Source organism: Penicillium hispanicum, assembly GCF_028827665.1.
Source record: "Penicillium hispanicum strain IBT 35686 chromosome Unknown utg000004l_segment0_segment0, whole genome shotgun sequence".
Classification (NCBI taxonomy): Eukaryota; Fungi; Ascomycota; class Eurotiomycetes; order Eurotiales; family Aspergillaceae; genus Penicillium; species Penicillium hispanicum.
Window position 1 is genome coordinate 1,758,994 of NW_026623196.1, and position 26,528 is coordinate 1,785,521.

General features: G+C 53.5%; 16 protein-coding genes across 16 annotated transcripts; 6 read left to right on the top strand and 10 right to left on the bottom strand.

Moving 5' to 3' along the window:
• Positions 1 to 14: 14 nt before the first annotated feature.
• Positions 15 to 1,581, bottom strand: N7459_004430 (DUF1776 domain-containing protein; the record flags this gene model as incomplete). The annotated part of the gene is made up of 4 exons (XM_056943614.1): positions 15 to 854; positions 911 to 1,074; positions 1,141 to 1,483; positions 1,549 to 1,581. 4 exons carry the CDS (start codon positions 1,579 to 1,581, stop codon positions 15 to 17), a joined length of 1,380 nt encoding a protein of 459 aa, XP_056800497.1.
• Positions 1,582 to 2,036: 455 nt separating this feature from the next.
• N7459_004431 (uncharacterized protein) lies at positions 2,037 to 2,927 on the bottom strand (the record flags this gene model as incomplete). The annotated part of the gene is made up of 1 exon (XM_056943615.1): positions 2,037 to 2,927. The coding sequence occupies one exon, from the start codon at positions 2,925 to 2,927 to the stop codon at positions 2,037 to 2,039; it is 891 nt and encodes a 296-aa protein (XP_056800498.1).
• A 534-nt stretch (positions 2,928 to 3,461) lies between these two features.
• N7459_004432 (metalloendopeptidase WSS1) lies at positions 3,462 to 4,831 on the top strand (the record flags this gene model as incomplete). Its single annotated transcript, XM_056943616.1, has 2 exons — positions 3,462 to 3,745; positions 3,820 to 4,831. 2 exons carry the CDS (start codon positions 3,462 to 3,464, stop codon positions 4,829 to 4,831), a joined length of 1,296 nt encoding a protein of 431 aa, XP_056800499.1.
• Positions 4,832 to 5,950: 1,119 nt separating this feature from the next.
• Positions 5,951 to 8,915, bottom strand: N7459_004433 (snoRNA-binding rRNA-processing protein DIP2; the record flags this gene model as incomplete). Its single annotated transcript, XM_056943617.1, has 2 exons — positions 5,951 to 8,555; positions 8,620 to 8,915. 2 exons carry the CDS (start codon positions 8,913 to 8,915, stop codon positions 5,951 to 5,953), a joined length of 2,901 nt encoding a protein of 966 aa, XP_056800500.1.
• A 211-nt stretch (positions 8,916 to 9,126) lies between these two features.
• On the top strand, positions 9,127 to 10,384 carry N7459_004434 (actin-related protein 2/3 complex subunit 2; the record flags this gene model as incomplete). The annotated part of the gene is made up of 7 exons (XM_056943618.1): positions 9,127 to 9,188; positions 9,273 to 9,654; positions 9,717 to 9,800; positions 9,854 to 9,995; positions 10,054 to 10,154; positions 10,207 to 10,255; positions 10,305 to 10,384. The coding sequence occupies 7 exons, from the start codon at positions 9,127 to 9,129 to the stop codon at positions 10,382 to 10,384; spliced, it is 900 nt and encodes a 299-aa protein (XP_056800501.1).
• A 378-nt stretch (positions 10,385 to 10,762) lies between these two features.
• Positions 10,763 to 12,409, top strand: N7459_004435 (uncharacterized protein; the record flags this gene model as incomplete). Its single annotated transcript, XM_056943619.1, has 3 exons — positions 10,763 to 11,008; positions 11,091 to 11,330; positions 11,384 to 12,409. The coding sequence occupies 3 exons, from the start codon at positions 10,763 to 10,765 to the stop codon at positions 12,407 to 12,409; spliced, it is 1,512 nt and encodes a 503-aa protein (XP_056800502.1).
• Positions 12,410 to 13,183: 774 nt separating this feature from the next.
• Positions 13,184 to 14,538, top strand: N7459_004436 (uncharacterized protein; the record flags this gene model as incomplete). Its single annotated transcript, XM_056943620.1, has 2 exons — positions 13,184 to 13,695; positions 13,770 to 14,538. The coding sequence occupies 2 exons, from the start codon at positions 13,184 to 13,186 to the stop codon at positions 14,536 to 14,538; spliced, it is 1,281 nt and encodes a 426-aa protein (XP_056800503.1).
• Positions 14,539 to 15,258: 720 nt separating this feature from the next.
• Positions 15,259 to 16,434, top strand: N7459_004437 (rRNA-binding ribosome biosynthesis protein UTP23; the record flags this gene model as incomplete). The annotated part of the gene is made up of 3 exons (XM_056943621.1): positions 15,259 to 15,346; positions 15,407 to 15,496; positions 15,602 to 16,434. 3 exons carry the CDS (start codon positions 15,259 to 15,261, stop codon positions 16,432 to 16,434), a joined length of 1,011 nt encoding a protein of 336 aa, XP_056800504.1.
• Positions 16,435 to 16,826: 392 nt separating this feature from the next.
• On the bottom strand, positions 16,827 to 17,178 carry N7459_004438 (COX assembly mitochondrial protein; the record flags this gene model as incomplete). Its single annotated transcript, XM_056943622.1, has 2 exons — positions 16,827 to 17,077; positions 17,145 to 17,178. 2 exons carry the CDS (start codon positions 17,176 to 17,178, stop codon positions 16,827 to 16,829), a joined length of 285 nt encoding a protein of 94 aa, XP_056800505.1.
• Positions 17,179 to 17,400: 222 nt separating this feature from the next.
• On the top strand, positions 17,401 to 19,114 carry N7459_004439 (rRNA-processing protein PWP1; the record flags this gene model as incomplete). Its single annotated transcript, XM_056943623.1, has 2 exons — positions 17,401 to 17,681; positions 17,740 to 19,114. The coding sequence occupies 2 exons, from the start codon at positions 17,401 to 17,403 to the stop codon at positions 19,112 to 19,114; spliced, it is 1,656 nt and encodes a 551-aa protein (XP_056800506.1).
• A 460-nt stretch (positions 19,115 to 19,574) lies between these two features.
• Positions 19,575 to 19,890, bottom strand: N7459_004440 (uncharacterized protein; the record flags this gene model as incomplete). Its single annotated transcript, XM_056943624.1, has 2 exons — positions 19,575 to 19,729; positions 19,785 to 19,890. 2 exons carry the CDS (start codon positions 19,888 to 19,890, stop codon positions 19,575 to 19,577), a joined length of 261 nt encoding a protein of 86 aa, XP_056800507.1.
• A 346-nt stretch (positions 19,891 to 20,236) lies between these two features.
• N7459_004441 (uncharacterized protein) lies at positions 20,237 to 20,705 on the bottom strand (the record flags this gene model as incomplete). The annotated part of the gene is made up of 3 exons (XM_056943625.1): positions 20,237 to 20,437; positions 20,542 to 20,603; positions 20,657 to 20,705. 3 exons carry the CDS (start codon positions 20,703 to 20,705, stop codon positions 20,237 to 20,239), a joined length of 312 nt encoding a protein of 103 aa, XP_056800508.1.
• Positions 20,706 to 21,056: 351 nt separating this feature from the next.
• Positions 21,057 to 22,397, bottom strand: N7459_004442 (type I glyceraldehyde-3-phosphate dehydrogenase; the record flags this gene model as incomplete). Its single annotated transcript, XM_056943626.1, has 5 exons — positions 21,057 to 21,152; positions 21,212 to 21,419; positions 21,483 to 21,597; positions 21,677 to 22,246; positions 22,310 to 22,397. 5 exons carry the CDS (start codon positions 22,395 to 22,397, stop codon positions 21,057 to 21,059), a joined length of 1,077 nt encoding a protein of 358 aa, XP_056800509.1.
• Positions 22,398 to 23,225: 828 nt separating this feature from the next.
• Positions 23,226 to 23,532, bottom strand: N7459_004443 (general substrate transporter; the record flags this gene model as incomplete). The annotated part of the gene is made up of 2 exons (XM_056943627.1): positions 23,226 to 23,258; positions 23,305 to 23,532. The coding sequence occupies 2 exons, from the start codon at positions 23,530 to 23,532 to the stop codon at positions 23,226 to 23,228; spliced, it is 261 nt and encodes an 86-aa protein (XP_056800510.1).
• Positions 23,533 to 23,535: 3 nt separating this feature from the next.
• N7459_004444 (hexose carrier protein) lies at positions 23,536 to 24,994 on the bottom strand (the record flags this gene model as incomplete). Its single annotated transcript, XM_056943628.1, has 3 exons — positions 23,536 to 24,154; positions 24,214 to 24,840; positions 24,981 to 24,994. The coding sequence occupies 3 exons, from the start codon at positions 24,992 to 24,994 to the stop codon at positions 23,536 to 23,538; spliced, it is 1,260 nt and encodes a 419-aa protein (XP_056800511.1).
• A 321-nt stretch (positions 24,995 to 25,315) lies between these two features.
• Positions 25,316 to 26,419, bottom strand: N7459_004445 (adenosine deaminase family protein; the record flags this gene model as incomplete). Its single annotated transcript, XM_056943629.1, has 1 exon — positions 25,316 to 26,419. One exon carries the CDS (start codon positions 26,417 to 26,419, stop codon positions 25,316 to 25,318), a length of 1,104 nt encoding a protein of 367 aa, XP_056800512.1.
• Between the last annotated feature and the right edge of the window lie 109 nt (positions 26,420 to 26,528).

A 26,528-nucleotide genomic window follows, 5' to 3' on the forward strand; every position in this document is an offset into this window, starting at 1 on the left:
AGAGAAGTCAAGGCCTACACCCGCTCCCAGCTGGACTCGCTGCCGCTGCGAGGACTGTCCATGCCCAAGCCATGTCCACTGCGGTAGCCCATCATCAAGCCGACTAGCCCGCTGGGCACCCACGCACCGATGACGCTGTACGACCGAGCGCCGCGGCCCACATACCGCACTGGCTTCTTGTATCCCTTCCGGCCGAGGAAGTCCCGAGAAACTGGCTCGAGTGCATCCAGCACCGCGTGGTGGAGGTTTCGAGCGGGAGAGCCGCGCACGCTGCTCGGTCCCGCGGATGCGACAGGTCGCTGCTCAATGCTGGATAGGTACTGCGGGCCGTACAGGGCTCGCTGCTGTGCACTCCACGCCAGAACCTCCGTGCCGGTGACTTGGCTTTGGGAGTGGCGGTAGGCAGGGCCTAGGTCGATGTTGCCAAGGCGAAGTTCGACAACGTCGACGTTGGCACGGTCAAGAAGACGTAGTTCCTGGCGGAGCGAGGTTGCGAATCCTGAAATCGCGCGGGTCGCGGCGACTTCTGGGCCTGCAAAGGGGGCAGACAGAGATGATGAAATGGACGGGTAGGCGAAGATGATGGTACTGCTGTTACTGCGGAGAGTCAACAGAGGCAGGAAGACCTGCGCTGTGAGGATAGGTAAGAGGAGACGAGTATTGACTGTGTCAGCCCAGGATGAAGGCGAAATGGTTGCGACGGGCCCTGCGGCATAATTGGGCGATGGCACGATAATAAGGCCGCTGAGCTGGCATGTATGTGGAGGCATCCCCGGTAGAGGGTACTGAGGCTGGGTGATCAAGGCATGAAGCTCGTGCAGTGACGGATGGACTTCTGAAGGCAAAGGCGATGCCTAAACAAGATATTAGCTCTCGGACCTCTCTTCTCTCGCCCATTTGATATACTGACCGTTGTCAAATCGAGCCAAAGGGCCTTGATGTCAGCCCGGTTCTCCGACTGAACGATATGTTCCTCCTCCGCGGATGAGACTGTGACATATACAATATAGCCTCGGCGCTCCAAATCTGCAGCAAGAGCTCTAGTCATAGGCTCATGTGGCGATCCAGCAACGACTATGTCCACGCATTAGCATCCGTCGCCTCGGAAAAAGTTGCCAAAGGCATTTTCTTCCAACATACCGACTATCTCTTTCCGCGCCCCGTTGCCGGCCTTCCGTGCCTTTCTCCGTTTCCCGTGCAACTTCTTATTGCCATAGTACAAAGCGCATCCAGTCCCGACAAACGCAAGGATAGCCGCGGTCCATGCGCGATTCCGAGCCATCCAGTCCTGAACTCGGTCGACGAGACCGCCACGCGGGGGGCGAACCGGGGCAGCGCGCATTCGCGGGCGGACCGAAGATGGCAGCCATGTCTGTTCAGAGAGTGTGTTTCGAATCACAACCGCTGCATGGTCGACTTGTCGGTCGATTGAGTCGGCGACTTCTAGCGAGTACCGCCTTACGTCATGCGGTATCGACGCGAGCTGCGCAAGACCAACCCGTTAGTACAGAATGCAGAAAATCCCACTCTTGACAGGGGACAACTCACATAGTCGAAAAAGAACTGGTCGTCACTAGTCATGGTCGTCTGTGTTGAAAAAATTGGAGAGAGGGAAGCACAAGTCGATAAGATTCCAACGGCTGATAGTTATCGATTAGGGAGTCACATGAGCGCCCATCGTGGACCAAAGTACTGCATTGAAAAGGGCCACCGAGATAGAGGTACTGTATTTCATGATTCGGATCATTCTTGATTTTGAAATTTCCATGTTCATTTGTACGCGTTATATAGGCTGTGTCGAGACCTGATAGGAACTATGTATATATATAAAGGCAAGTTTGTATATCGCGGTCTTGGTGGCATTCTGTAGAGGACGGCCACATCGACAGAGATCTAGTACTCTCAAATTTCTCAAAATTCAAAATATACAACTGGCATATCCTCCGTTGGCATGATAATTCTGGCTCATATATTCGAGTTCAACCGGGTTGGAATCTCTCCTGTTGGATAGAAAAATGCATGTATTGACTTTGCCGTTACTCCGAACATAATCTTTCCAGAGCTTCTCGGCCCTTTTCATCCAAGTTCGGATACTTTCTCAAACGACGCAAATCTGTCCAGAAATCCTTTGCATCATTATATCCATCACCATGTACCTCCATGCGCTCTTGTAGTAGCTTTTTCCACTCAGCATCCTCCTCAGTCCACCCCCATGAGGCCGAGACATATTCATACCAGATAGGGTAATAAGCAGCATATTCCCAATCAAGTATTCCAACCAGGCTTCCATCTTTGACCATAATATTGCCCAGATTAAGGTCACAATGAGTGAGAACATAGGGTTCACATGTAGGCAGGCGTTTCTTCAGATTCTCCAAGGCCCGTTGAGGGAAGGTCCTTTTAGGTGGATCGTGGAGTGTAAGGCTTAAGGCATCCCAGAGTTCGAGGTCGGAGTGAAAAGGTCCGTGGGGGTTACGGTCAGAGAAAAGTAGCCCCGGGAAACAAGGATTTTGATCAACACTCTGGATAGATATTGACGTGAGGGATCGTAGCTGCTTGCGGACTTCAATCACTTGGTCTGCGATAGTCGTTTTCTGGGATTCTGATAATAAAGGCCAGGCGTGCTCGAGCGTTTGGCCTTGCATCCGTTCTTGAAGGACAAAGTATCGCCCGTTGCCATCAACCCAGTCAAGCAAGATCTTTGGAACTGGGAGATTAGGGTGGGTTGCAAGGTGATTCAGTGTTTTCACTTCGATCTTTGGACCTTCGTCGGGGCGTTCTTTCATGATCACATCAGACCCGATCGACCACACGCCCCGCCTGCTTGCAGCATAGAAGAGTTTGACATGGCTACAATAAAAGCATTGCTCTTGCTGTTCGGGCGTCCATCCACATGCAATACAGGCCTTGGATGATTCCTCGGTCATAATGGAGAATGGAGAAGAAGCGACAGAGTCATGGAGGTTGTCCAAAAAGGAGGGAAATTCCTTGGAATTTAAAGGATAAATATTCACCGCCCTCCGCTAGACTATCCAATCGGTAACCCTGGTTGTTGACTTGCATGGTGAATACGACGTGTATTATTATTGAATTATTGTAGTTTGGATGTCGGAATGAGCGTGTGGAGACTCGCATTAATAGTTTATCCAGTTTCTGGATGTCTGATTACCTAAGCATACGCCCCCTCAATCGTAGATTGGGCGGAATAGCAAGACAGACTTCTTCTTGATTCTAATTGGTCGGGTCCTCTCCAGAACTGACATTATCAAAGGCACGCCCTCGCATTTTCTAGTCAGACAACGCCCCTCGGGTTCTTCGGCATATTTTGGATTTCCGTATCAACTTGATGGTTGCCCCGACTTGGAATTACGAGAATGATCCTTTACCAGAGGCCTTAGCCTCTGCAAACTCGATTCAGACCCGCATCCCCCTTCGTCAAAACCAGAGCACAAGATCTCAAGATGCGAGAACTAGATGCTCTCATCTCCGAATATCGACATGAGAAGCAGCGCCCACGCGAGTCAGAGGCGCTTTTCATGCTGCGCAAGGTCGCCTCGATCGTGAAGCCGATTATGCGTCAGCGCGCCTGGAGAGTCGGTGCCCTGTGCGAATTCTACCCCCGGCAGAGTAACCTGCTGGGATTGAACGTGAATTCTGGTCAAAAGATATGCCTGAGACTACGGTATGCCTCTGATCAGCGGCAGTTCCTACCCGTTGAGCAGGTTGTGGATACCATGCTACACGAGTAAGTCATATGCGAGCGCGAGCGTGTTTGTGTCAGCTCTCCCATCCCAAGAAATAAGAACTAATCCATGGCAGACTTTGTCACATCGTCCATGGACCACACCATCGACAATTTCATGCGTTGTGGAATCAACTCCGGGATGAGCACGAGGAACTCGTGATCAAGGGATACACGGGCGAGGGCTTCCTTTCTCAAGGTAAACGTCTTGGTGGGGCCAGAATCCCGCTGGATGAAGCTCGCCGCCGTGCCCGTGCATCAGCAGAGCAGCGTCGAATCCTCGCCAAGAATTCTGGGAAACGCCTCGGTGGCGCCCCAGTCCTCCGAGGCACAGACATGCGCAAGCTGCGCGCAGATGCCGCACAGCGTCGCATCGAAGTCATGAACGGGTGTGCCTCAGGAACTGAGCAGAGTACAGAGCTTGCCGAGGAAGCATCAAGGAATGGGTTCAAGACGCAAGCGGAAGAAGATGACGCGAATGAGCAGGCTATCCTGCAGGCTTTCATTGAGCTGATTCAGGAGGAAGAGCGAGAGAAGTATGGGTCTTCTTATGTTCCTCCGAGTCAAGAGAACCCGGCTGGGCCACGAACACGCGCATCCCCCACACCGTCTATGGGCAATGATGCTGTGGAATTGCTGTCATCCAGGAAGACACAAGAAGCCACGTTTAGTACTTCATCAAGCGCCAACAATAGCTCTTACGAGGCCCCTTGGACGTGCCCAACGTGCACTTTGGAGAATCCCCCCAGCTTCTTGTGCTGTGATGCCTGTGCCGCGGAAAGACCTACACCGTCAAAAGCGATATCTGCGGAGACCAGACCAAGAGAGACACTACCACGGAGTGTTCACCCAGAAACACAAATACAGAAGAAGCGACCACGGCAAGAAGGTCAGACACAGAAAAAGGGTGAACCCCCAGCGCGGGATACATTCGCCTTCAAAAATAAAACTCGGGCATTGGACTCACTGAAATCCCTGGACCGTGATGTGAGTAAACGGCCATTGGGATGGGTATGCGCCTGCGGAACTTTCATGGAGACTCACTGGTGGACGTGTTCCCTGTGTGGGAAGATGAAGCCATCGTCTTGATCATCTTAATAGGAGCTTTGGACAATATTAATAAATAACGACGCTTATGAGCTGATGAATACAACTTTGGATTCCATGGGAAGCTTCTGTTATAGATCGATATTGGAATTGATTGATTGCCTCGTCGGATACCTCGGTAGAACAGTGGTTTACTGAGGTATCCGACGAGACTACCTTTTTGGTTCATTATTTGATTTCTCTCATCTTAGAAGGCGCGAGATCGCTTCCAGCCCGACGCACTATTTTTTTTTTTTTTTATTATGTTTCCTCCATGACAGCATCTATACCGAACCCTGGCATCCTCATTAATCACGTGACATATATGACTAAGCAAGGGCTCCACCGCGACCCAACTGGAAATTATTTTCGCGACCTCCGCAACTTTCTCTTCCTCCGTTCCCTCCACACATATCATGCCAACCCTTCGTCCCAGCATGGATAGAACCTTGCATTGTCCTGGGTCTCCATCTATGCTGGCTTATTTTGGATAGGTAAGATTGTGATTCCCAGCCTATCGAGACGATGCGAGGAACCGAAGAAACACAAAGCCGAGAGGCGCTCCAACATGATGAGACTTTTCTCAAGAACCGGTAATTTTTAGGAAGAGCCGGAAAAGGTATGGCAGATAGTCGCCCAGAGAGGTGTGCTACTGTCGTCGATGCTTATAATGGTTCTGCTGAAAGGAGTCTTTCGAGGCTTGTGTTTCTTCTGTCCTCGCGACAAATTGGATCTTTGGAGCGGGATTGCTGATGCTGTTATTGCTTTAGGTTCTTCAAGTTCGCTAGTATCTACAAGCTGGCCTTTGGGACGACTATTGCTGTGGATTCGTTGGGGGTGTGAGTGTAAGATGAGAAATATGCGAAGACAGCTTCGGAACCTATTACATCTAGGTATTTCGGTAGGTATTCAACTAGAGTAAGAGAGGGACTGGAAGAGGTATCTGAATAAGGATGGCTATATTCAGAAACTGATCTAATATAATACATCCCTTGATCTTCGCTTTGAACTCCCAAGGATATAAGACTTTTGTAGAACAACCAGACGACACAGAATCCAATAAAGGTCAACAAAATGACCGACAACGCCCGTTGACATGCTCGTACAGAACACGCGCCACAATCACGCAATGCTCATAAATTGACGCTTTTTGCCACTGCCCTTCGACGTCTGTTGCTCCTCCCAAGTCTCCTCGTCCACGTAGTCTTTGGTGTTCTGCTCACGAATCTGGTTGCCAATAAACTGCAGCGCAGAGAGGTTGAAGCCCATCTCGTCTTTTTGACGAGCAAGAACGCGGCGCAGTGACACCCGGATGCTGTCAAGCATGGGACGCATCATCCTGCTGGTGACAATTTGACGGTGGTGGGTTTTGAGCATGAAGAACAACACACGGCAGGTCAGCGGGATGTTCCACTCGCGTTCGGCCCAGATGTTGAGGAAGGTAAAGAGAGCCGATAGCTTAGAGAAGGGCAAGACCAGGAGAGCATCTTGAAGCGCGGCTGCTGGAATCTTTTGCACGGTGTTCAGAACATGCTGCTCAGCAGAGACGTTGCCAAGAGCGAGATAGAGCGGGTCGCGAATTGGGGGCGCGGCGTTTGGGTTGGCGGCCTTGACCTGGCGCCATTCACGAACCACTTCCAAATCCTCCATGCCCAGATCGAGCGCCTCCATAATCTTCTCTCCAGCCATGAGAGTGCCGGTAGTTTGTTTGCCGGCATCGACCGCTTCGGGCTTTTCGCCATCCTCGCCGTCCTCGTCTTGCTCGAGGGACGCAGTGAGGGTGCTATCATATGCTTCCTCCATCTCCTTCTCACGCTCTTCCTCCAGGAAGAGCGGCTCGTCGGTCTGCTGCCAGATACGAATGCTCTTGTCGTGACTGGCACTGACGATGAACTCACCAGAGTGGCTCATTGCCAATGCCCAGATTTCGCCGTGGTGGCCAAGGAGTCTCTGGATTTGCTCGAACTTGTCGCCATCCCAGTACTTGATGACTCGATCTTTACTGGCACTGAAGAAATTGTGGCCGTTGCCTTCTTTGTTGGTGGGGACGAATGCCACAGCCATGACGCTGTCCTCGTGGGCCAAAAGGGCTTTGTGGCAGTCACCAAAGTCTAGGCCCCAGAGACGAACGGTCTTATCAGCCGAGCAAGTGACGATCATTTTGCTGTCGTAAGAGATATCCATGCTCAGGACCGGAAGCTTGTGGCCGTAAAGATTAAGGAATAGTTTCAAGGAGTCGGTGAAGAAGACCTTGACAGTATTGTCCAGCAAAGAGACTGCCAGTAGTCGGGCATCTGGTGAGAACCGAAGACTAAGAATGTCATCGCTGACCTTGAGAGTCCGGGTGTGCATCAACTTGAGACGCGGTGTTGTGCGCTTAGTACCCGGGATCTCTTCCTGGACGACCTGGAAGTTCCAGAACTTGGCTGATTTGTCTGCGCTTCCACTGACCATGGACTTGCCATCAGGGTGTACATGGAGTGACCAAACAGGGCCGTCGTGCGCCTTGATAGTATCCAACAAGGTCGAAGATGCGATATCAAAGACCTCCAACTCGCCGTTCTTATTTCCCACCACCACGATCTTGTCACCAGGAAGGAATGCTGAACAAAGGGCGTATCCACAATCGAGGGTGCGGAGACATGTTTCTGTGCGCACATTCCAAATTTTCAGACTGCCATTTGAAGCGGTAGCAAGCATGCGGTCCTCAGAGCTCAATGCAATGGATCGGATATCTGTTCGGTGTCCAGGTATATCCACCGCCAAGTTTCGAGTGTAGTCAGATTCCTCCTCGTCCTTGTTCTTTTTGTTTGCCGTGACAACGTTGTAAGCCTCAAGCTGGTTGTTCGTCGTAGCAGCAAGAATATTCAAACTGTTGGACTTGGTAGTCATCCAATCGAAGGACCGAATCTTTCCTCCCGTCCGAACGATGACATGTGAGACAAACACCTCAGTAACAGGAGCAGACGATGCATCCTCAGTCTTCTCCTTTACTTCAGTCGCATTTTCTTCACCCTCACGCTGCGCTTCCTTTTCCTTTCTTCGCTTGCGCTTACGCGCCAAGCTTTTCTGGACTTCCGTCTGTGAGCGAATCCGCCAAATTTCCACCGATTTTTCCGAGCCGTGGAAACCAACGTAGTCCATGCGAGGATGGAATCGAATGCCGATTGTGCGATCCTTGCCGTGTCGATAGAATGCTCCTCGATCCGTGAGAATCCTGCGTCCTTCGGCGCCAACCTTCTCCTTAGAAATCTCAATCATGGCGCTCTCGTCGATAGACCAAACCTTGAGCTCGCCGTCATTGCCCGCGGTAATACAACCGCCCTGGTCAGGCGAGAGGCCGAGACTCCAGCATTCACCATTCGTTTGTGCCACATGCGTCTCGATGCAGTGCTGTGAGGCGAGATCCCAGACTTTGATCAATGCATCTTTGCCGGTAGTCAACAAGAAGCCTGCGTGTTCGCTCAAGCCAGAAGCGCTGAGTAGTTCGGGAGAAGGGAATAAGAAGTGGAGCGAGGTGATTTGGTCGGTATGTCCGCGAAGTCTGAACAGACCGACTTCGGCGATCAAGTCCCAGACAATTATGTCGGTGTCTCTTGAGCCACTGGCGAGGCGCACACCGGCATCGTCGAAGGCCAGCTGAGTGACGGCGGATTTGTGACCATTGAACGAAATGATGATTGTGCTGGTGCGCGAGTCCCAAATCCGAATGCTGCCATCGTCATAACTATATGGAGGGAGGGCATGTTGTCAGTAACCGTGCTTTAGCATCTCGGGTGGGCGAGATTTACCCGACTGCAAAGATATCCTCATCTGTCTTGCTATGTGTGACCACGGTCACTTGCGCCCGGCATGCCGAGTCACGCCATCTTCCGAGTAATTCTCCCTTCTTTACATCCCAACAGAGGACCTCCTCGCTTGCGCCGACGATTGCTCGACCGGCGCCAGTTTGGCGTGCAGCACCCGCGGTCTGCTCGTCCTTGACCCAGATCGCATTGGATGACGCCGAGGCGACGAGCCCGAACGTGTTCGAATGCTCGAATTTCCTGCAGGATAACTGTAAGCCCAGTAGCGACAACCCACCCATTCCGCCCAAAGGATACTCACAAGTAAGATTTCACCATCGTCGGAGGTGGATGGGAAAATTTTTGGGACTGCCGACCTGCTATCGATAGCACAAAATTAATACGGGCGGCGACAGCGACCCGTCGGGCTCCCCCACCGCCCATGACGATCGCGGGCGCCATCTCCCAACCGCCAACCTGTTGACATTCCCTCTCCCCATTGCGCTGCCCGTCATGCTTCTCCTGGATTATCAGAACGTCTTGATTCAATCCCTCCTTACCGAGCGGTTCTCAGGGTACAAACCCCCTCTCCTCCGCGCTCAACCCGCCGCATTGTACCACAACCGCCTCTAGGCCCCCAAGCTAACCGTTGTCCGCAGTGCTCCCCCGGCCTCGATTGACCAGGTCGTTTCCGACTTCGATGGAGTGACCTTTCACCTTTCAACACCCGAATCCAAGACCAAGATTCTGATCTCGATCAATGTGAAATGCTTCAAGGAGCTGGTCCAATATGGCGCGGAGGCGGTGCTGCAGCGAGAATATGGCCCCTACATCGTATCGCCTGAACCCGGCTATGATTTCTCAGTACAGGTTGACCTCGAGAACCTGCCTGCTGAGCAGGAGGCTCGCGACGAGTTGATCATGAAGCTTGCCCTCCTGAAGCGAAATGCCATGGCTGCTCCGTTCGAGAGAGCTTTCGACGAATTCAACAAGCTTGCCGAGGAAGCTTCCAGATATACTTCGGAATCGGCACCTCAGGGGGTGAAGGAAGGGGGGATGTGATGGCGATCCATTATCGTGAGGAGGAGGCTATTTACATCAAGGCCAGCTATGATCGAGTGACTGTGATCTTCAGCACTGTGTTCCGTGAGGAGACTGATCGGATCTTTGGCAAGGTCTTCTTGCAGGTTAGTCTGATTTGGAAATTGACAAGGTGCGGTACAGGGCTGATTTCGTTTAGGAATTTGTTGATGCCAGACGGCGCGTTGTGACGCTTCAGAATGCACCTCAAGTACTTTTCCGCAATGATCCCCCACTTGAGCTTCAGGGCATCCCGGGGTTGAACAATGCAGGCTCGGGCGAGATTAGCTACGTTACCTTTGGTAATATATTCACTATCCTCCGTTTCCAAATGCGCGGTGCGACTTACAAAGGATATAGTCCTGTTTCCTCGACACTTGACCCCCCAGCGCCGTTATGACAGCATCTCCCACATCCAGACATTCCGTGACTACTTCCACTATCATATTAAGGCCTCAAAGGTAATTCAATCGACCATGGTCTACGAGTGCATTCGTTGACAAATCATCAAAGGCATACATCCACACTCGAATGCGGAAGCGCACAGCCGACTTTCTTCAAGGTGTGTATATTCGGTGGCTATGCAGTGAACTGACACTAACTTGGACTAGTGCTCAACCGAGCACGACCGGAGAACGAAGAGCGCGAGCGCAAGACGGCCAGTGGTCGGACATTCCGTGTGCAGGGCTAGATTGGGATGGCTTCATGTTGATATCACCCCGAGGCGAGCGTTTTACGAACCAACAAAGCTTTTCTTTCCTGAATATATTTTTCCTTATTCAGTAGTCCATCTCATGTTTCTGGAAGGATTGCTTGGCCCACTGACGGCCTGTCACAGACCACAGCCAACCCGACTGATTGGTGAGATGAATGTAATTGCGTGAGTCGTTGTTGCCTCTCGTGGCCATGATCGTCTCCTTTAACCATCGTGGACCACTTCGCCTTCATCCTTGACCAAATCTCCAAGGTGTCATACTTCCATGCTTCCATATTGATCTTCGTCACGTCCAGGCAACCCTGATTCTCCATTCACCGATGAGAGATAGTCTGTTGCGAGGCAGCGTACAACATGGAGCACTTGCACAAGGGCTTTCTCGGGAACGTCCTGGCCAAGTTTCGCCTGAGGCGCAGCACTCAAGAGCGCGAGACATCAAGCGAAGAATTCCATTCCGTGAGCTCTAACAGCCTTCTTGAAGCGCACGACAGCGGCCAGTTAGACTTCTACCCATACGCAGCCCACCTCGTCAAGAAAATACCTCCGTATGCTGCGCCGCATGTGAGCCAAGAGGACCTGGACCTGGACGAGCAACTCGTCGTGAGTATACTCAACCCAAATTCCCGGGGCAATTCCATCTGTCGAGCTTCATTTGAATACTGACAGCTTGATCTTACCATAGGAAATGGCTCCAATTAAACGTCACTCGCGACCCTACACAATTAGTAGTGACGATTGGGTGATTCTGACGCCTGTCTCTTCGTCACACTCTCCTCATTCGCCTCATTCACAGGTGCTATCTCTGGATGACCTGAGCGAGTCGCAACTTGCGACACATTTCAGTGCCGTGCTCAAAATCTTTGCGAAAGTCTACGCCATGGCGAAACTCCTACAAGTTCTGTTCCTGGCATATGGCGTCGAGGTTCGCATACCTTTCACAGCCTTGGATCGTCACTCGCTAATCTCATCTCACAGCTGGATGCTGCGGAGACAGGTTTGATGCACTGGATCAAGCGCGCAGAGATGGAGGTCCGGACCGATTCACTCGCTGTGCTGATCGAGGTTGTGGAGAACCTCTTCTACACCCTCTATGCGCGCATCGTCCTTGAGATGTCAGCCATCGAACTGTGTGGCCTCTGCAAAGGACCCAAGCGCCCTCTCACGACTCATGAGCAGTTCTACTTGCCGGACCCGCACCTGCTGTATCGCATCTTCCTTACATGCAAGGATTTCCTGGATTCTCCCACCGTCTGCGAGTTTATCCAGCAAAGTGTAATCGCTCAATATCAAGAAGGTTATGTTCGTCGCGTCATCAGTAAAGAAGCTGACAGGAACTTCAGCGCAAACGATATCTTCGGCTACCGGCGGTATGCTCTGAGTATTGCTTCCGACCAGTCTTCTGAATACTGCCAGAAATGGCAGTCGCTCATCGCCGTCTTCAGCGAGATCCCAGCCGAAACGATCACAGTCTTTGCCGAGAAGTACTTCACCCTGGTGCCCAGAATCGATATCGAGGAAGACATTGCTTCCTGCGACCTTCCATTCATTGACCTCAAAGGGATAGATCCGGCCCTGTGGGAGAAGCAGATTATCCAAGACCACCGACTGGCCACCCTGGCAAAACTGGAAAGCAAAAGTATCGGAGACGAACGCATTGAAGACCCCAAGTATCGCCTCCTGAGTATCGTGAAGCACCGCAAGTGTATCTGCACGTCCATCTGCTTCTGTGCCCGTGAGTGTACTAACGACGTCGAACGCCCCTGTCCCTGCGCCGAACGCCAGCTTCGCATCCAACTGGCCAAACGTCGTAAAGGCCCAGGTCTGTACAACTTTACGACCCGCACCAATACCCTCGCTCGCGCCTGCTTTCAGGGTCTGGCTAGCGTCAAACCTGACCTTGACGACGACCGGCTAGCGCAGGAGGTGGAGCATATCTTCACCGTCTTCGATCTAGAGATTCAGAATGAGCGTTCAGCTGGTCCAGTATTCTCGTGGAGTTAGAGGGTGGACTATCCTTGTTCGCACAGAGAGCCGGCTGACGCGGTCCAAGAATGGTCATCAGCTTCGAGTTATGAATCATGGCAAAACGAATTTATCCGCGTAAGGTGACACTCAGGAAGCATCTGAATAAGATAGGCACCTAAATGTTTCTTTCCATTGTAGAGGGATCAGTTGACGGCCGTATAACAGGTATGAAAGCCTCTCTGGGGTAGTTGTGTAGCAATCTAGTGTTAATCGCAACTTGGATCCGGGCGAGAGACTGTTGAGCCTTTTGAAATATGTCAGCACCTCAGAAGATAACATGATATCGCTCGACGGTGAAAATAGGTTTGCGGTGTGAGTGACAGTTCTTGCAGGGTCGGCTATAGTTGGTTCTTGGCGCCGACGCTATAGTAGATGGAGTTCTGCAGATAGGCTTCTGCAACGAACTCGACTAACCGACCATCTTCGCTGCTTTCACAGTGAGCGCAAAAGCGAGACGTGGTGAGATGCGACAGGCACAATTGACTGGACGGTCGAGAGAGCGTTCCGCCGGCTTCCCATATGACGGGCGGTACTCCGTAGACCAGAGCACAGCCGTCGGCGCTGCAGGCCAGTGAGACTTCGCGATGCCTTTCTCCATCGGCCTCACCGGTGAAAGGCTGTGGGAGACCTTTCTTGTCGCGCCCTGCGCTCAGCCGATTTCTTCTGTTTTCCATTCCAGGACGATGACTTAGTCGTCCCTTGGTTATCTTTCTCCTCGACTGTGGTGCGCTGTGAGGTACCCAGTCAGGCATGGTGACCACGGCAGGAGTCCCACCTTCGCTCTCATTTCCGGGCTCAGCATCCAGACGGTGGATCTCAGGCTGGGCCAGAGACGCTAGAACAGCCGTCGGCAACGTTAATATCCATGCCAGACCCCGGGGTCTGGCCCGCCTGCGACAGCAGCCGACGCCGACACGGTTCTACCACGCGGCCGTGTGGCCCTCGTACGGCATCACCACGCCTGTCCCCGAACGCGAGTTGCCCGGTCTTGCGGCGTCGCCCTTTCGATTCGAAACGGGCTACGCTTTATGCGCCAAGCGCCCATCGCGGCCCTTCCCCCCGCCCTTCCTTTCCCCGCCATCTTCCTCGTTTTCCGATCCCTTGACGACCCATTCGCACAGCCAGGATAAGAGATTATCCGTCCAGGGCGAGCTGATCCGCGGCCTGAACAATGGTGACGACGCGATCTTAGTCGCGGAGAACTTCCTGGGAGTGGATGATGGCGTAGGCGCCTGGGCCACCCGACCCCATGGCCATGCCGCGTGAGTTCTGATTGCCGTTCGGCCGTGAGCGTCTGGCTGGGGCGCGAATGGACTAATGATCGTTTCTGATATAGGCTCTGGTCACGGCTGCTCCTGCACTTCTGGGCTCTGGAGATCGAGCGTCATGTCTCCGCCAACGCGACCACCTTGAACCCCATCGAATACCTCCAGTCTGCGTACGAGGAAACCGTCCGCGCAACCACCACCCCTACTGAGTGGCTCGGGACGACTACGTCGGCCACTGCGCTTCTACACTGGACTCGCGAACAAGATGGAACACAGAAACCCCTTCTCTACGTTACCAATTTGGGTGACTGCAAGGTCATTGTGATCCGGCCCAGTGAAGAAAGAGTCCTCTTCCGCACGGCTGAGCAGTGGCACTGGTTCGACTGTCCGATGCAACTAGGCACCAATAGCGTCGATACGCCTCGCAAGGATGCGGTGGCAACTCAGATTGCCTTGCGGGAAGACGATCTCGTTTTGGCGGTGTCGGACGGCGTGATGGATAACTTGTGGGAGCACGAAGTACTGCGAATCATCCTCGATAGTCTTCAGAAATGGGATGCGGGGCGCATGACAGCTGAAGATCGGGCGCGGCCACCGGATTTGTCCAATGATCGCATGGTGTATGTTGCTCGTGAGCTGCTCAATGCTGCTTTGGCCATTGCTCAGGACCCATTTGCGGAGAGCCCGTACATGGAGAAGGCGGTAGACGAAGGACTTGCGATCGAAGGAGGTGAGTGTGACTTGGTATTTTATGTGGCTCTTGGCGCTAATGCATCCCCAGGAAAAATGGACGATATCTCGGTTGTGGTTGCGTCTTGCAAGAAACGAGCTGGGTAACATCACTTGGGGTGTTCAGCAAGACTGCCATCTGCCTAGTGGCACACAGCATCTGCACATGTACGTGCCAAAGATGTCTCGTCGACTCGAGGCGCGGATCACGAGCGTAGTTGACCCGACCTACGTTATGATCTGTTGCTCAACATGAAGTTGGGACCTATTCAGCCTCAGCACGCCATTCCCAAGAGCATGCCAGACTAATACTTAACCACTAATACGGGATAGTACTAGGCAGGATAGACACAGGTATCTTAGCTGCCTGTGGAGACTTTAAACCACTCTGACGAGGCGGAAAACGCATGCCCACCGGTCTCTGAAAGATTGGCCTGGTATTTGGAAGCCACAACTCTCGGCTGCTTATACCCAAAAAGCCGTGGCTTCGCATTTTTCTAGACGCTGGCGCACATGCTTGATACAGCTGTTCAGCTGGATTGATTGCGTAGCTGGCTTCCTGGTGGAGAGTGCTCAATCTATTCTTTAATCTCATAGCACCTTCTAGCGGCTGAGATCACGAATAACCATAATAACACTCACGTTGATTTCAATTCCATGCAAAAGAGTTACTTCATCTTGTAGTCGCTGTTTACTTGCACTTTGCACAGACCACATCACCGCCTTTCCAGCCGCCCGGCAGAATGAAAAAAAGTTTCGTTCGCGCAGCATTGCAACACCGCATCTTCTGCAACTCCAACACTTGATTTCTTGCCCCCGCTGTTCACAATGAGGGCCAAACGTTCAAAGAAGTACCGCAAGCTCATGCACCAGTATGAGTTTACATTTGGCTTCCGTGAACCTTACCAGGTCCTTGGTACGACAATTGCTTCCCAGAACTACAGTGCAGACAGCATGCTAACTTGTGATCGAACAGTGGACTCGAATTTCCTGGCTGCCGTCAATTCCTTCAAGATGGATCTGATTCCAGCGCTGGAACGAACTTTACAGGGCAAAGTCAAGCCATGTCAGTGCCGACCCTCCAAATCCAGATCTTGCGACACTGATCGCAGAAAGCCCCGCGTCCGAGGAATCCCAGCATTTAAATAAAATGGAACTAACATACTCTTAGTGTTGACGAAATGCTCTCTGGCTGCCATCATGGCCTCGCAGCCAACCAACCCCAAAACCAACCAGCCATATCGCCCACATCACCTCCCCCCACCCACAATACTTCCGCTCCGCCACTGTTCTCATAATGGAGACTCTGAGCCCATTGATGAGGTCGAATGTCTCCTGTCGCTGCTTTCACCCAGCGCAGAAGTCAAGAAGAACAAAGAGCACTACAGCCTTGCGACGGCCGATCCGCCGGCCGCGAAGAAGACCGATAAGAACGACTCGCAGCAGCAGCGCAAGCGCAAGCGCGATGAAGAGCGTGAAGAAGAACAGGCCCTGCGTCGCTCTCGGGCACTCCGTCTCGGCGCTCGCTCTATTCCTGGTGTCCCGATTATCTATGTCAAGCGATCGGTCATGGTTCTCGAGCCTATGAGCACCCCGTCCGAAGATGTGCGGGAAGGTGTCGAGAGGAGCAAGTTCCGTGCTGGTCTAGATGGCGAACCTACCCTGGGCAAGCGGAGGCGAGAGGATGACGGAGCGGGTACTGCGGAGAAAAAGAAGAAGAGTGGTCTGAAGAAGGTCAAGGGCCCCAATCCGCTGAGTGTGAAGAAGCCGAAAAAGCGTGTTGAGAACTCGGAATCTGCTGCCCCCAGTAAGCCAAAGTCGGATGGGGATGTCGCCCAAGTCGCGGGAGCTGCTGCGGATGCACCTGAGAGGCCCGAGGGCGAGGAGACTGGCACAGCTAAGCCCAAGCGGAGACGGCGTCATCATAAGGGTGCTGTTGCCCACCTGGGCGGCGACGATTCTGCATCCGCTGAGGCTGCGCAGGCCATGGAGGTGGACGCATAAAGCTCCTCAGATGACGATGGCTTTTTCCTGCATCTAAGACTCTTTCATCTTCCACGGCATGGCGTTTGGACTGGGGATTCATATTCAAAAAGCTTAGTTCATGTATCAATGCAGGTTCCCTGGTGTATATGTATGCAATACGAGTCCCTCTGCAATTCCGATACTGCTGCCGAAGACAACAATCTTATCACAGCATGATTTACAGAGGAGAATGCTCCAGAAGAAAGAACCAATCCCTTTTCATATATGCAATCGAATGTAGAGTATCGTACAACAGCCCATTCGCCATGAATCAAAGAGAAGAGAGTACACATGATGGTCTTCAAAAGGATTTAACACCTCAAAACTCCAGTTCCCATCCAAAATAAACATACAACAGCATGCAGCCCAGATTATTTCTTCTCAGCACCAGTGTTCTCCGGATTCGTAGGTGCCGAATCCATTGCTCGCTCTTTCGCCCAGATTTCCTCGATGCGCCGCCGGTTGCTCCGGGCTTGGTCGCGATTCCGCTTAGCCCGGTCGTAACGCTCTGAAGCGAGGCATTTATTCACATCTCGCTTGATATCATTGCAGTTACCAAGGGCTTTGTAGAGGAACCCGCGGGCATGGCATTCGTCGAGGGCCGTCATGATCTCCTCACAGTCTGGACCGGATGTTAGTCTGTTCCCGGTGGATCTGGACGCACAATGGGGATCGAAGGTGAAACATACTGACGTTGTAGGGAGTGTGCAGGTGGGAATGCATGATGGCGGTAGTAATCGTCGGCCAGACAGAGTACACTGCAAATATCAACAGAGTCCAAGGTAGATGAATCGGCGCATCGCAGTGTTGCTGCACCGCCAAATCCCCGGGCGGTGAGCAGACCGCCCGTTCTGCCGGGCGGAAGACCCCTCGCAGCACACCGATAAAAAAAATATCGCCGATTAAAAAAAGATTCCCCTCGAAGTGCGGTGATTGTCATTCACAATGTCTTCGATGATCACAACCACGGCCTGGGTGCAGCGAGGTGTTGCTGCCCAGTTCCCTACCAAATATGAGATTGACGAGGAGGAGATGAACCGGATATCCAAGCTTGCGCGCATGCAGCTCGAGGATGCCCAAGAAGACCTGAGTGCTGCAAAGAGCGGCCAGATGGACGAGGGCGGAGATGATACCGCTATGGATGAGGATTCCAAAGAGGCTGATGCTACTGGAGGTGATGGGGAAAAGAAAAGCTCGAAGGACGGCACTGGCTCTAAGAAAAATGAGTGCGTACCTTGGCTTGCGGAGATGCAGTGCAATCCGTGCTAATTGCTTCTTTTCTAGTGACGATAATGTTCTGGAGGAGTTTGATATGGAACACTATGACAGCGACGAGGTGGACGAGGACGGCGAAAAGATTACCATGTTCGGCAATGTGCAGTCGCTGGCGTACCATCAGCCCAACGAGGAGGACCCGTACCTTGTGGTTCCCGAAGACGAACAAGATGAGGAACGCGAAGAGCTGCAGATTATGCCCTCAGACAACCTTCTTCTGGCCGGAAAGGTGGAGGACGAGGTGGCGCATCTGGAGGTCTACGTCTACGAAGATTCTGCCGACAACCTGTACGTGCATCACGACATCATGCTGCCAGGCATTCCCCTGTGCCTGGAGTGGCTCGATATGCCTGTCGGAAAGAACACGGAAGGACGGACACAAGGCAACTTCGTGGCAGTGGGCACAATGGAGCCGGACATTGAGATCTGGGATCTGGATGTTGTGGATTGCATGTACCCCAATGCGATTCTGGGACAGGGCGGCCAGGATGCCGGCGATGCCAAGAAGAAGTCTAAGAAGAAGAAGTCCAAGGCCAACGAGGAGTACCACATCGACTCTGTTCTGGCTCTGGCAGCTAACCGACAGCACCGCAACCTGCTGGCCTCGGCCTCGGCAGACCGCACCGTGAAGCTCTGGGATCTCAACACGACTAGCTGCGCCAAGTCCTATTCGCACCACACTGACAAGGTCTGCTCGCTGGACTGGCACCCGAAGGAGTCGACTATCCTGCTGAGCGGTAGCTACGATCGCACCGTGGTCGCCGCTGACATGCGTGCTCCCGACTCGCAGGCCCGCTGGGGCGTCGACGCCGATGTGGAGAATGTCCGCTGGGATCCCCATGACCCCAACTACTTCTATGTCACCACCGACGGCGGCATGGTGTACCGCTACGATCTCCGCAATGTCCCCGCCAGTCCGGCCGAATCCAAGCCCGTCTGGTCGTTGCAGGCGCACGACTCCTCCGTCTCTTCCTTCGACATCAACCGCACCATCCCCGGGTTCCTCGTCACCGGTTCCACCGACAAGGAGGTCAAGCTGTGGAACGTCGAGAATGACAAGCCCAGCCTGGTCGTCTCGCGGAAACTGGATGTCGGCAAGGTGTTCTCGACCGGCTTTGGCCCCGATGCGGAAGTCAGCTTCCGTCTGGCGGTGGCTGGCAGCAAGGGCACTGTGCAAATCTGGGATGCGTCCACCAACGGAGCCGTTCGCCGTGCCTTTGTCTCCCGTATTCCCGACCTTGCTGGGGATGTGCAGGAGCGCATGGTAGGCGTCAATGCTGATGACGATGACGAGTCTGAGGATGAAGGTGGTGAAGAGGCCGGGGCCGAGGCCGGCGGCGCGGCCGATGGCCCTGATGGCTGGGAGTCGATGGACGAGGATTAGATGAACTCTACGATACCCGTGGGAACCATGTCATGTCTTGATGTATTCAAAAATAGATTTCCTTTGTCACTCTTGCACCTATTGAGCTATGAGTCTCGATGAGGTATGACCATAGTAACGTCGCACATATTCTTGCAATGCTATAGGCCCCGACAAGTGAATGCGCGCTACGTTGCTAGGAATCTGTAGAGTATTGGTCCTCAACCAAGTCAATTAGATTCCATGCTGGCATATCGCAATCTTTGCCAAGGCGATCTCCAATCAATTTCTAAACAAACGCAACGTCGAAGAGCCAAAAGAGAAGGTGATAGTGATCAGAACCGGATTCAGTCGTTTCATTTCATAAGCCCATACTGCTATATACATCCAATTGGTTCATTAAGCAGGCATCTCCCATCAAGCGTGTCTGCCCCTGCAGACATGGTCGTGTTATGTTGTACTTGATAGTCTCAACGACAACTTATTCTTCGAAACCGACACCCGCACCATGGCTATTCTTCAGAGCGTGATCGTAGTGTCGGGACGCATTCCATTCGGCATTTTCCTTCTCGGCCTGACTTGGGCGGTGCTCTCCCTCCTTGTGGTGGTGGAAGAAGTGATGGTGGTGATGCTTGTCTAGAGAGACTCAGCAACGGCGATAGATGCAGTGACACGCCTCAACTCCACTTACCCTCATGCTTCTCGCCCTGGGGAGTCTGCAATCCGGGCGTGACAGGCTTGGTCGAGTCTGCCTCGTGGTGCAGGCCATTCTCCGTCTTTTGTTCGATTCCAGACATGGTGCGCGGTATGGAGTTGGTTGATGTTCTCGCTGAAGTTGTAGTCAAGGCTGGGGATAGGCGCGATCGGGAGGTATAAGAGAGACGACGACGGCCTCCAGACTCGATTTATAAATTTCGGCCTCCTCCACCAGACTATGACGTAGTATGAGCTGATCGTCTGTGAGAGGCCATACGAATGGCAACTTTGCCGAATTCGATTCGCATTGCGTACCCTGCGAGGCTTATCGCCGCGGGCTCCGACTGTCGGTACATGGACTCTTCGCTGCTATCCCAAGCGATATGTTGGGATGTAGCCAACCATGGTCTCGATTCAAGCTGCCCAGCCAGGAACACAGCGCAAGTCCTAGCAGGAGAGGTAAAAGCCACATGAGGGGCGATTCGAGTGGCCATGGAGGATCATGGCATCACGGTGGAGACGCTTCCTCGCAAAGCCGGGTTGAAGCGCGATTCCGGGGACTCCGAGCATCACATCATATCTCCACTGCAGAGCCAGGAAGCCCATCGCTGTGGCTCTGAGTGCATTCGCCTGAATATTCTCGCGGGACTGCGATGATTGGCATTCAAATATTTCCAAAATTGGTATCAATGGATCGCTCTCCCATGTCACCTGTTGCCATGCTCCAGCTTCTTAGATCAAGCATCGCCTACCACCAGATCATCGCCCAGGTTGTCCGGGCTGACTTCAGCATCCGAGTGCTTCATATCGAGCTCTGAGGATTGCAAACAGAATATAGGCGACTCCTTTCGAGACGGTGTGCTCTACCTCCCAGCGTCTCGACACGCATCTTAAGAACAAGCGCGAGCTTGGACATCGATCGTGGAGCGAAGCCATTATAGCCTCGTTTCCTCCAAATCCCGATCTCCGAGCGCACCAGCAACTTGATTGATAAGACAAGTCAGCACAGCCAATCACATCCGACAGAATCAGGGATCCTTCCTGCGAGCAGGAAAGACTCGACATCTCCTGCGAGAGTTGGCGTTGGCTCCGTGGAGAAGATCGCAATCCGAACGGTTCTCCGATCGACGAGCGAAATATCATGGCTCACTCTCCCTGCAGCAGGAAAAAAAAAAGAAATTCATCATAATCATCAATGACATTCTATTTGCGGATCTAAAATGGACGTCGTTGCCTCGCTTATCCCCGAGTACTCCTATGCAGCTAATCAAACGGCCTCTTGGGCATGCACCAACGTCGTCAAATCGAGCAGTCGGTTCGAGTAGCCCCATTCGTTGTCATACCAAGCCATGATTTTGAAGAACTACCGACCGGTTAGTCCCACCGTATCGCGACCTCGCACGCTGGTCAGAAGGGAGATACCTGGGGGTTGAGCTCGGCGCACGCGGGCGCGTCGATGATCGCGCTGTACGGGCTGCCGTTGTAGTCGGTGCTCACTAGCTCCTCGTCGGTCACCTTGAGAATGCCAGCCATGTTGGACTTGGCCGCCCGTCGGAACGTGGAGATGATCTCGGCCAGGGAGGTGGGCTTTTCCGTGCTGATGGTGAGGTCGATCATGGAGACGTTGGGTCTGCAGGGAGTCATGGATGAGTCCGACTGCTCTGGCATCCAGTGTCCCTGCATCAACACTTACGTTGGCACTCGGATTGAGACGCCGGTTACTTTCCCCTTTAGCTCGGGGAGCACGGCGGCGACAGCTTTTGCAGCGCCGGTGGTGGTCGGGATGATATTGTTGAACACGCCGCGTCCTTGTCGGTATCGACCATGTCAGCATCAATGTCCCTAGGTAGTTGGAATTCCGCGGCGGAAGTATGGAGCGTCTCTCACCCAGCCGGCGGTTCTTCTTGCTGTACCCATCCAGCACCTGCTGAGAGCGAGTTGCGGCATGCACGGTGGTCAGAAAGCCCTGCGTGACACCGAACGATTCATGAAGCACTTTCAAGACCGGCGTAACGCAGTTGGTGGTGCAGCTGGCATTGGAGACGACGCGGCAGGCCTCGGTGGCAGCATACGCGTCCGAGTTCACGCCGTAGACGAATGTCGGCGAATCCGAGCTCGGCGCAGAGATGAGGACCCGTTTGGCCCGGCCGTGGGTGATGTGGTCCATGGCCAGCTCCTGTTTCGTGAATTTTCCGGTGCATTCGAGAATGTAGTCCACCCCCAGAGCAGCCCAGTCCAGCTTCTTCAAGTCGCGCTCGGATGTGAGGGCGATCTGCGTGCCGGCGATGGTGAGCAGGTTGTTGGATATGGCTTGGATGTCGGTGCGCTCGTCCAGGTCGCCCATGGAGGAGTCGTAGCGGATGAGGTAGATGAGGTCTTCCACCGTGTTGCAGGTGTGGTTGATGGCGACCACTTGGATGTCGGAGCGGACCAGAGCGGCGCGGAGGACGTTGCGGCCTGGATGGATGCTTCGTTTGAGTATTCGCGACGCGATGGATATACAGATGCGTGGTCACCAACCGATTCGACCGAATCCATTGATACCGACTCTACAGGACGATACGGGCAGCGGCTGCGCCACGGGGGCGTCGTTGATCGAAGGAGCCATGTCCGGGATCTGTTGATGGACGAGATAATGGAAACTGTATATCAAGAGGATCTTATCGTCAATCGAATCGAATGTGAAACTATTCTATCTAGAGAGGCTTTCCATCCGGGAGAGCCTGCGCGATATCTATATGTATAGCCACCCAGCCCTAAGCCACGGAAATATCCATCGCCCGGGTTCCCCCGCAGGCATCGGCTTCGCGCATGTCCACCAGCAACAATCAATGCCAGTCGTCAAGTCCATGTCGTCGACTGGTCCAAGCCATCCGAGTACCGCCATCGGATATCCGGCGAGATGGGGCGCATAGCAGCCAATGACGGCGATGGTTTCCGCCGAACATCCCGCGCTCGCGACCCGAGAAAGGGCGGACATGGTCTCCTCCGGCATTTCGATGTGATGCAGCGGCCTCGCGTGGCCGTGCTGGGTTGACTCCGGGGTAAAAGTACCGAAGACCGGAGGGATTTGCTTGGATGGGGCTAATGGAGATCACCGGGATTGGTGACCTATGATTGTGTTGTGATTTGTTGAAGTCTCCCCCGGCCTTCTCTTCCTCCGCATCGGCATTCCGATGCGTGGTTTCGAGGACTGCCCCCGAATCAAATTCCGGTTTCGCCGATATGATGCCGTGGACGATTGCCTAGTATGCGTGGGGACGTACAGTGGATGCAAGAGACGGTCTATGGAGAGTTGCTTGAACATGTTGATTGTCAACCGATCCAAAGTAAGGGCTGAGCTGATCCATCGGAATGCGCTTGACAGAAGCTACTCGGGCGATCGACCATGCTACAGCGAAAGTCGAATGACTCTATTCACAGAGTAGATTGGAGACTACTCCTTGGCAATGTGCTGGCTAATCTTGTCCTGGATGCCGTCAACTAGCCACAGAATGGCAGCTGTGTCCTCACACATTCTCCTTCATTTCCACCGAGCACCTATCTCCCTTCTCCTTGTTATGTGCAACGAGATCCATATCGGTGACATCCCCTTGAGGCAAACGACGTGCCATAGAAACAATCTGCCACGGTGACGAAGCATCGCGAAACACATGGTTCAAAAGCTCCAGATTCCGGTTCATTGTCTCCGGATAAAAGAAGCAAACGAGGACGGGGATACCGGCAGACAAGACCGCATACATGATCTAATACTGGTACCCAATAGTATCCAGCGCCACAGGGGTGACCATCACCACGGCAAAGTTCCACAGCCAATGGCTCGCCGTTGAGATCGAAGCCATGGCCACTGGCAGTCGCACGGGGGCAACCTCGGTGCAGTACAGGAAGTTCCCACCCAGGAACCCAATAGGATAGAAGAGATTGAAGAGGAAAATAAACACCACCGAGGCCATCGACGCGTGCTTGCTCTCCGCTCCAAAACTTGTCGTCACGGCCATTGCGGCCATGCACACTGCCATGCCCGCTCGGCTGATCATGAAGAGCGCCCGTCGGCCGAAGCGGTCGATTGCGAAGAACGAGATGAAACAGCAAAGGAACTTCCATGTCAATGCGCACGAGGCCAGTATCTTGGACAGACTGGCGCTCATGTTCAGGTTCTGTTCGAATATGGTGGATGCATACACCGAGATTAGATTGCCGCCGCACATCTGTTGGAAAAACTGCAAGACAATGCAGAGTGCGAATCGGTAGAGTAATCGTTCATCGTCGGTTTTGGAGAACATCTCACGAATGGTGCTCTTGGACTGCGCCGTGGCCTCGAGGGATTGTTCGATCCCGGCAATTTCAGATTGGATGGCTTCGTCGCTGGGAGTAGTGCCTTTGTATGCCGCGAGATTGGTCGACGCTTCATCTATTCGATTTACCCGCACGAGCAGCGAGGTGACACCGGGAGAAAGAAGACCGAGACCAGGATGACCAGCGATGGGAAGAGCGACAGGGCAAGCGGTGCCCGCCACTGGCCCGTGTTGCTGGAGGGCAGCTTGCTGAATGCAAAGTCGATCCAGTTGCACAGTGCATAGCCCAGGCACATGAAGATCCCAGCGGCGATGACATGCTGACCGCGGCTCTTGGCAGACGAGCATTCAGACTGCCACACGGACACCCAAACGCTGAACTGGCCGGTTCCGATGCCGAGTACGACACGTCCCACGGTGAACTGGATCAACGAGTAGGCCGACACCTGCAGAAGCTGGCCGATGGTCGTGAGGATGGAGCCGATGAAGATCGTCTTGCGACGTCCTAGGCGATCCGACAGAAAGATGCACGATAGAGCACCCATCAGAGCGCCAATCTGGAACGCGGCAATGACGGCGCCTTTACCGGTGGAGTTCTTTGCTTCGAGGGCGCCCTTGGCATGGATTGTGTCGATCTCAGGAAAGACTTGCACCCAGCTTGGTAGGGTTGCGAGAGGACCGGCACCGGCCTGGTTATAACCAAAGATGAGAAAAGCCGGAACAACAATCAGAATTATCTGAGCTATTCGCAGGTCTCTGCCCGTCAAAGGCAAGATGTTGGGGCATCTTGGTCGAGTCCAGCACCAGTCAATCAAAATGCATACAGCGAACGAGAAAAGGATTCGACGGAGGATGCCCTGCTTGACTATAAATAAGCGAACAAAAGAATGACAGACAAGCTCTGTCTCATGTCGGCACTAGGGCTTGGCCTGGAGACCCCATAAAGCTGGGGAAGCGGACGAATCCATCCCCGCAAAGTATGGGGATTGGGATATTTGCAGGAAGCGAGAAGACGATCAACGTAGACTCCGGGAAATGCGTCTCCCTGACTGGTCTACATCCTGCAGACAGAGTGACTATGGAGACGAGGTCCACCGTTGCCCGGAGCTTCCAATGTCCGGCTCTGGTTGATCCTCCATTTGCATTCACAGTGTCACGACGCGGCGTAATTGATCGACTTGTCTCCAGTTTGTCTCGATTTTCTTCGAGTGCTGTGCTAGTGTTTCCTTTCTCATTGTCCCTTCGACACGATGATCGCATCCAGCTCATGGTAGAGCGCCTGCTTGACACGGTCCTCGGCCCAACACATATCCACCGCGTTCCTGACCAACTGGACCATCTCACCCTGGCTAAACCCGCCATATGTATACACCTTCTGCAAATTCCCATCAATCCAAACGTCATGCATCAATGTCGGATCGTCGCTATTGATGCAGAATTTCACCCCCTTCTCCCACAGCCGTCGAATCTTGGGAAATAAAACCTCTGTCGCGGTCCTCCGGTGGTAGGCATGGGGGCAGAGCGTGAGCCCAATCTGTCTCTCCAACAGGCCTCTCCACAGCTCCTCCCGGTCTTCTGCGTCCAATCCATGATCGATGCGCTCTGCCCCGCGGCCCTCGCAGACCTGGAAGATCGCCTCGGCCATGTGAGCATGCGTGTCCTTCTGTCCAAAGTCGCAGTGCATGGTGACGTGCAAGCCATCGGCACGGGCGAGCGCAAAGCCTTCTTCGAACAGCATGGGCGGTCTCTCGTATGCGTTGCTGGCGAGGCCAACGGCGTGGAACAAGCCCTTGCCGCGCTCGACGGTCCCCGCTGCCCACGGTCTCGCTTCCGCGTAGGCCTTCAGACCCTCGGCGACGGGCTCGTCGCGCAGGAAGCACATGATCCAGCGAGAGTGCACGCCGAGTGTGTCCGCGGCTTCATGCTGTGCGCGGAGATAGCCATCGAGGACCGCGGCGGCGGGAACTCCGCGTCGGGTGTGTGCCTGGATGTCGAAGAAGGGCTCCGTGTAGCGCACGTTCATCGCGGCACAACGAGAGAGATAAGCCATAGCGAGGTCGTAGAAATCATCTTCCGTGCGCAGGACTTCGCATCCGGCAAAATAGGCCTCTAGGAAGGTTGGAATCCCAGGTTGACGCCCGTTGAGTTCGGGTCGATGATTGAGTGTCACGGCATAGGATGCCTGTAGATCATGATAGGTGGCATATGGCAGAAGGATTCCATTGCGGTGTGCGAGCTTCCAGCGGAGAGCGGGTGTGAGAGTGCCTTCGATGTGAACGTGAAGCTCAACCTTGGGGAGTTGCGCTATAAAAAGAGTGATAGACAAGCCGTTCATAGTGAGTGAATGTCGTTCACCGGAGTCGTGCCAGTCACCACTTGAACAGCGTCAGTTGACAATAGGTTCGGAGAGACGATTAGACAAGTGGATAGAGTGGTGGTCTTGG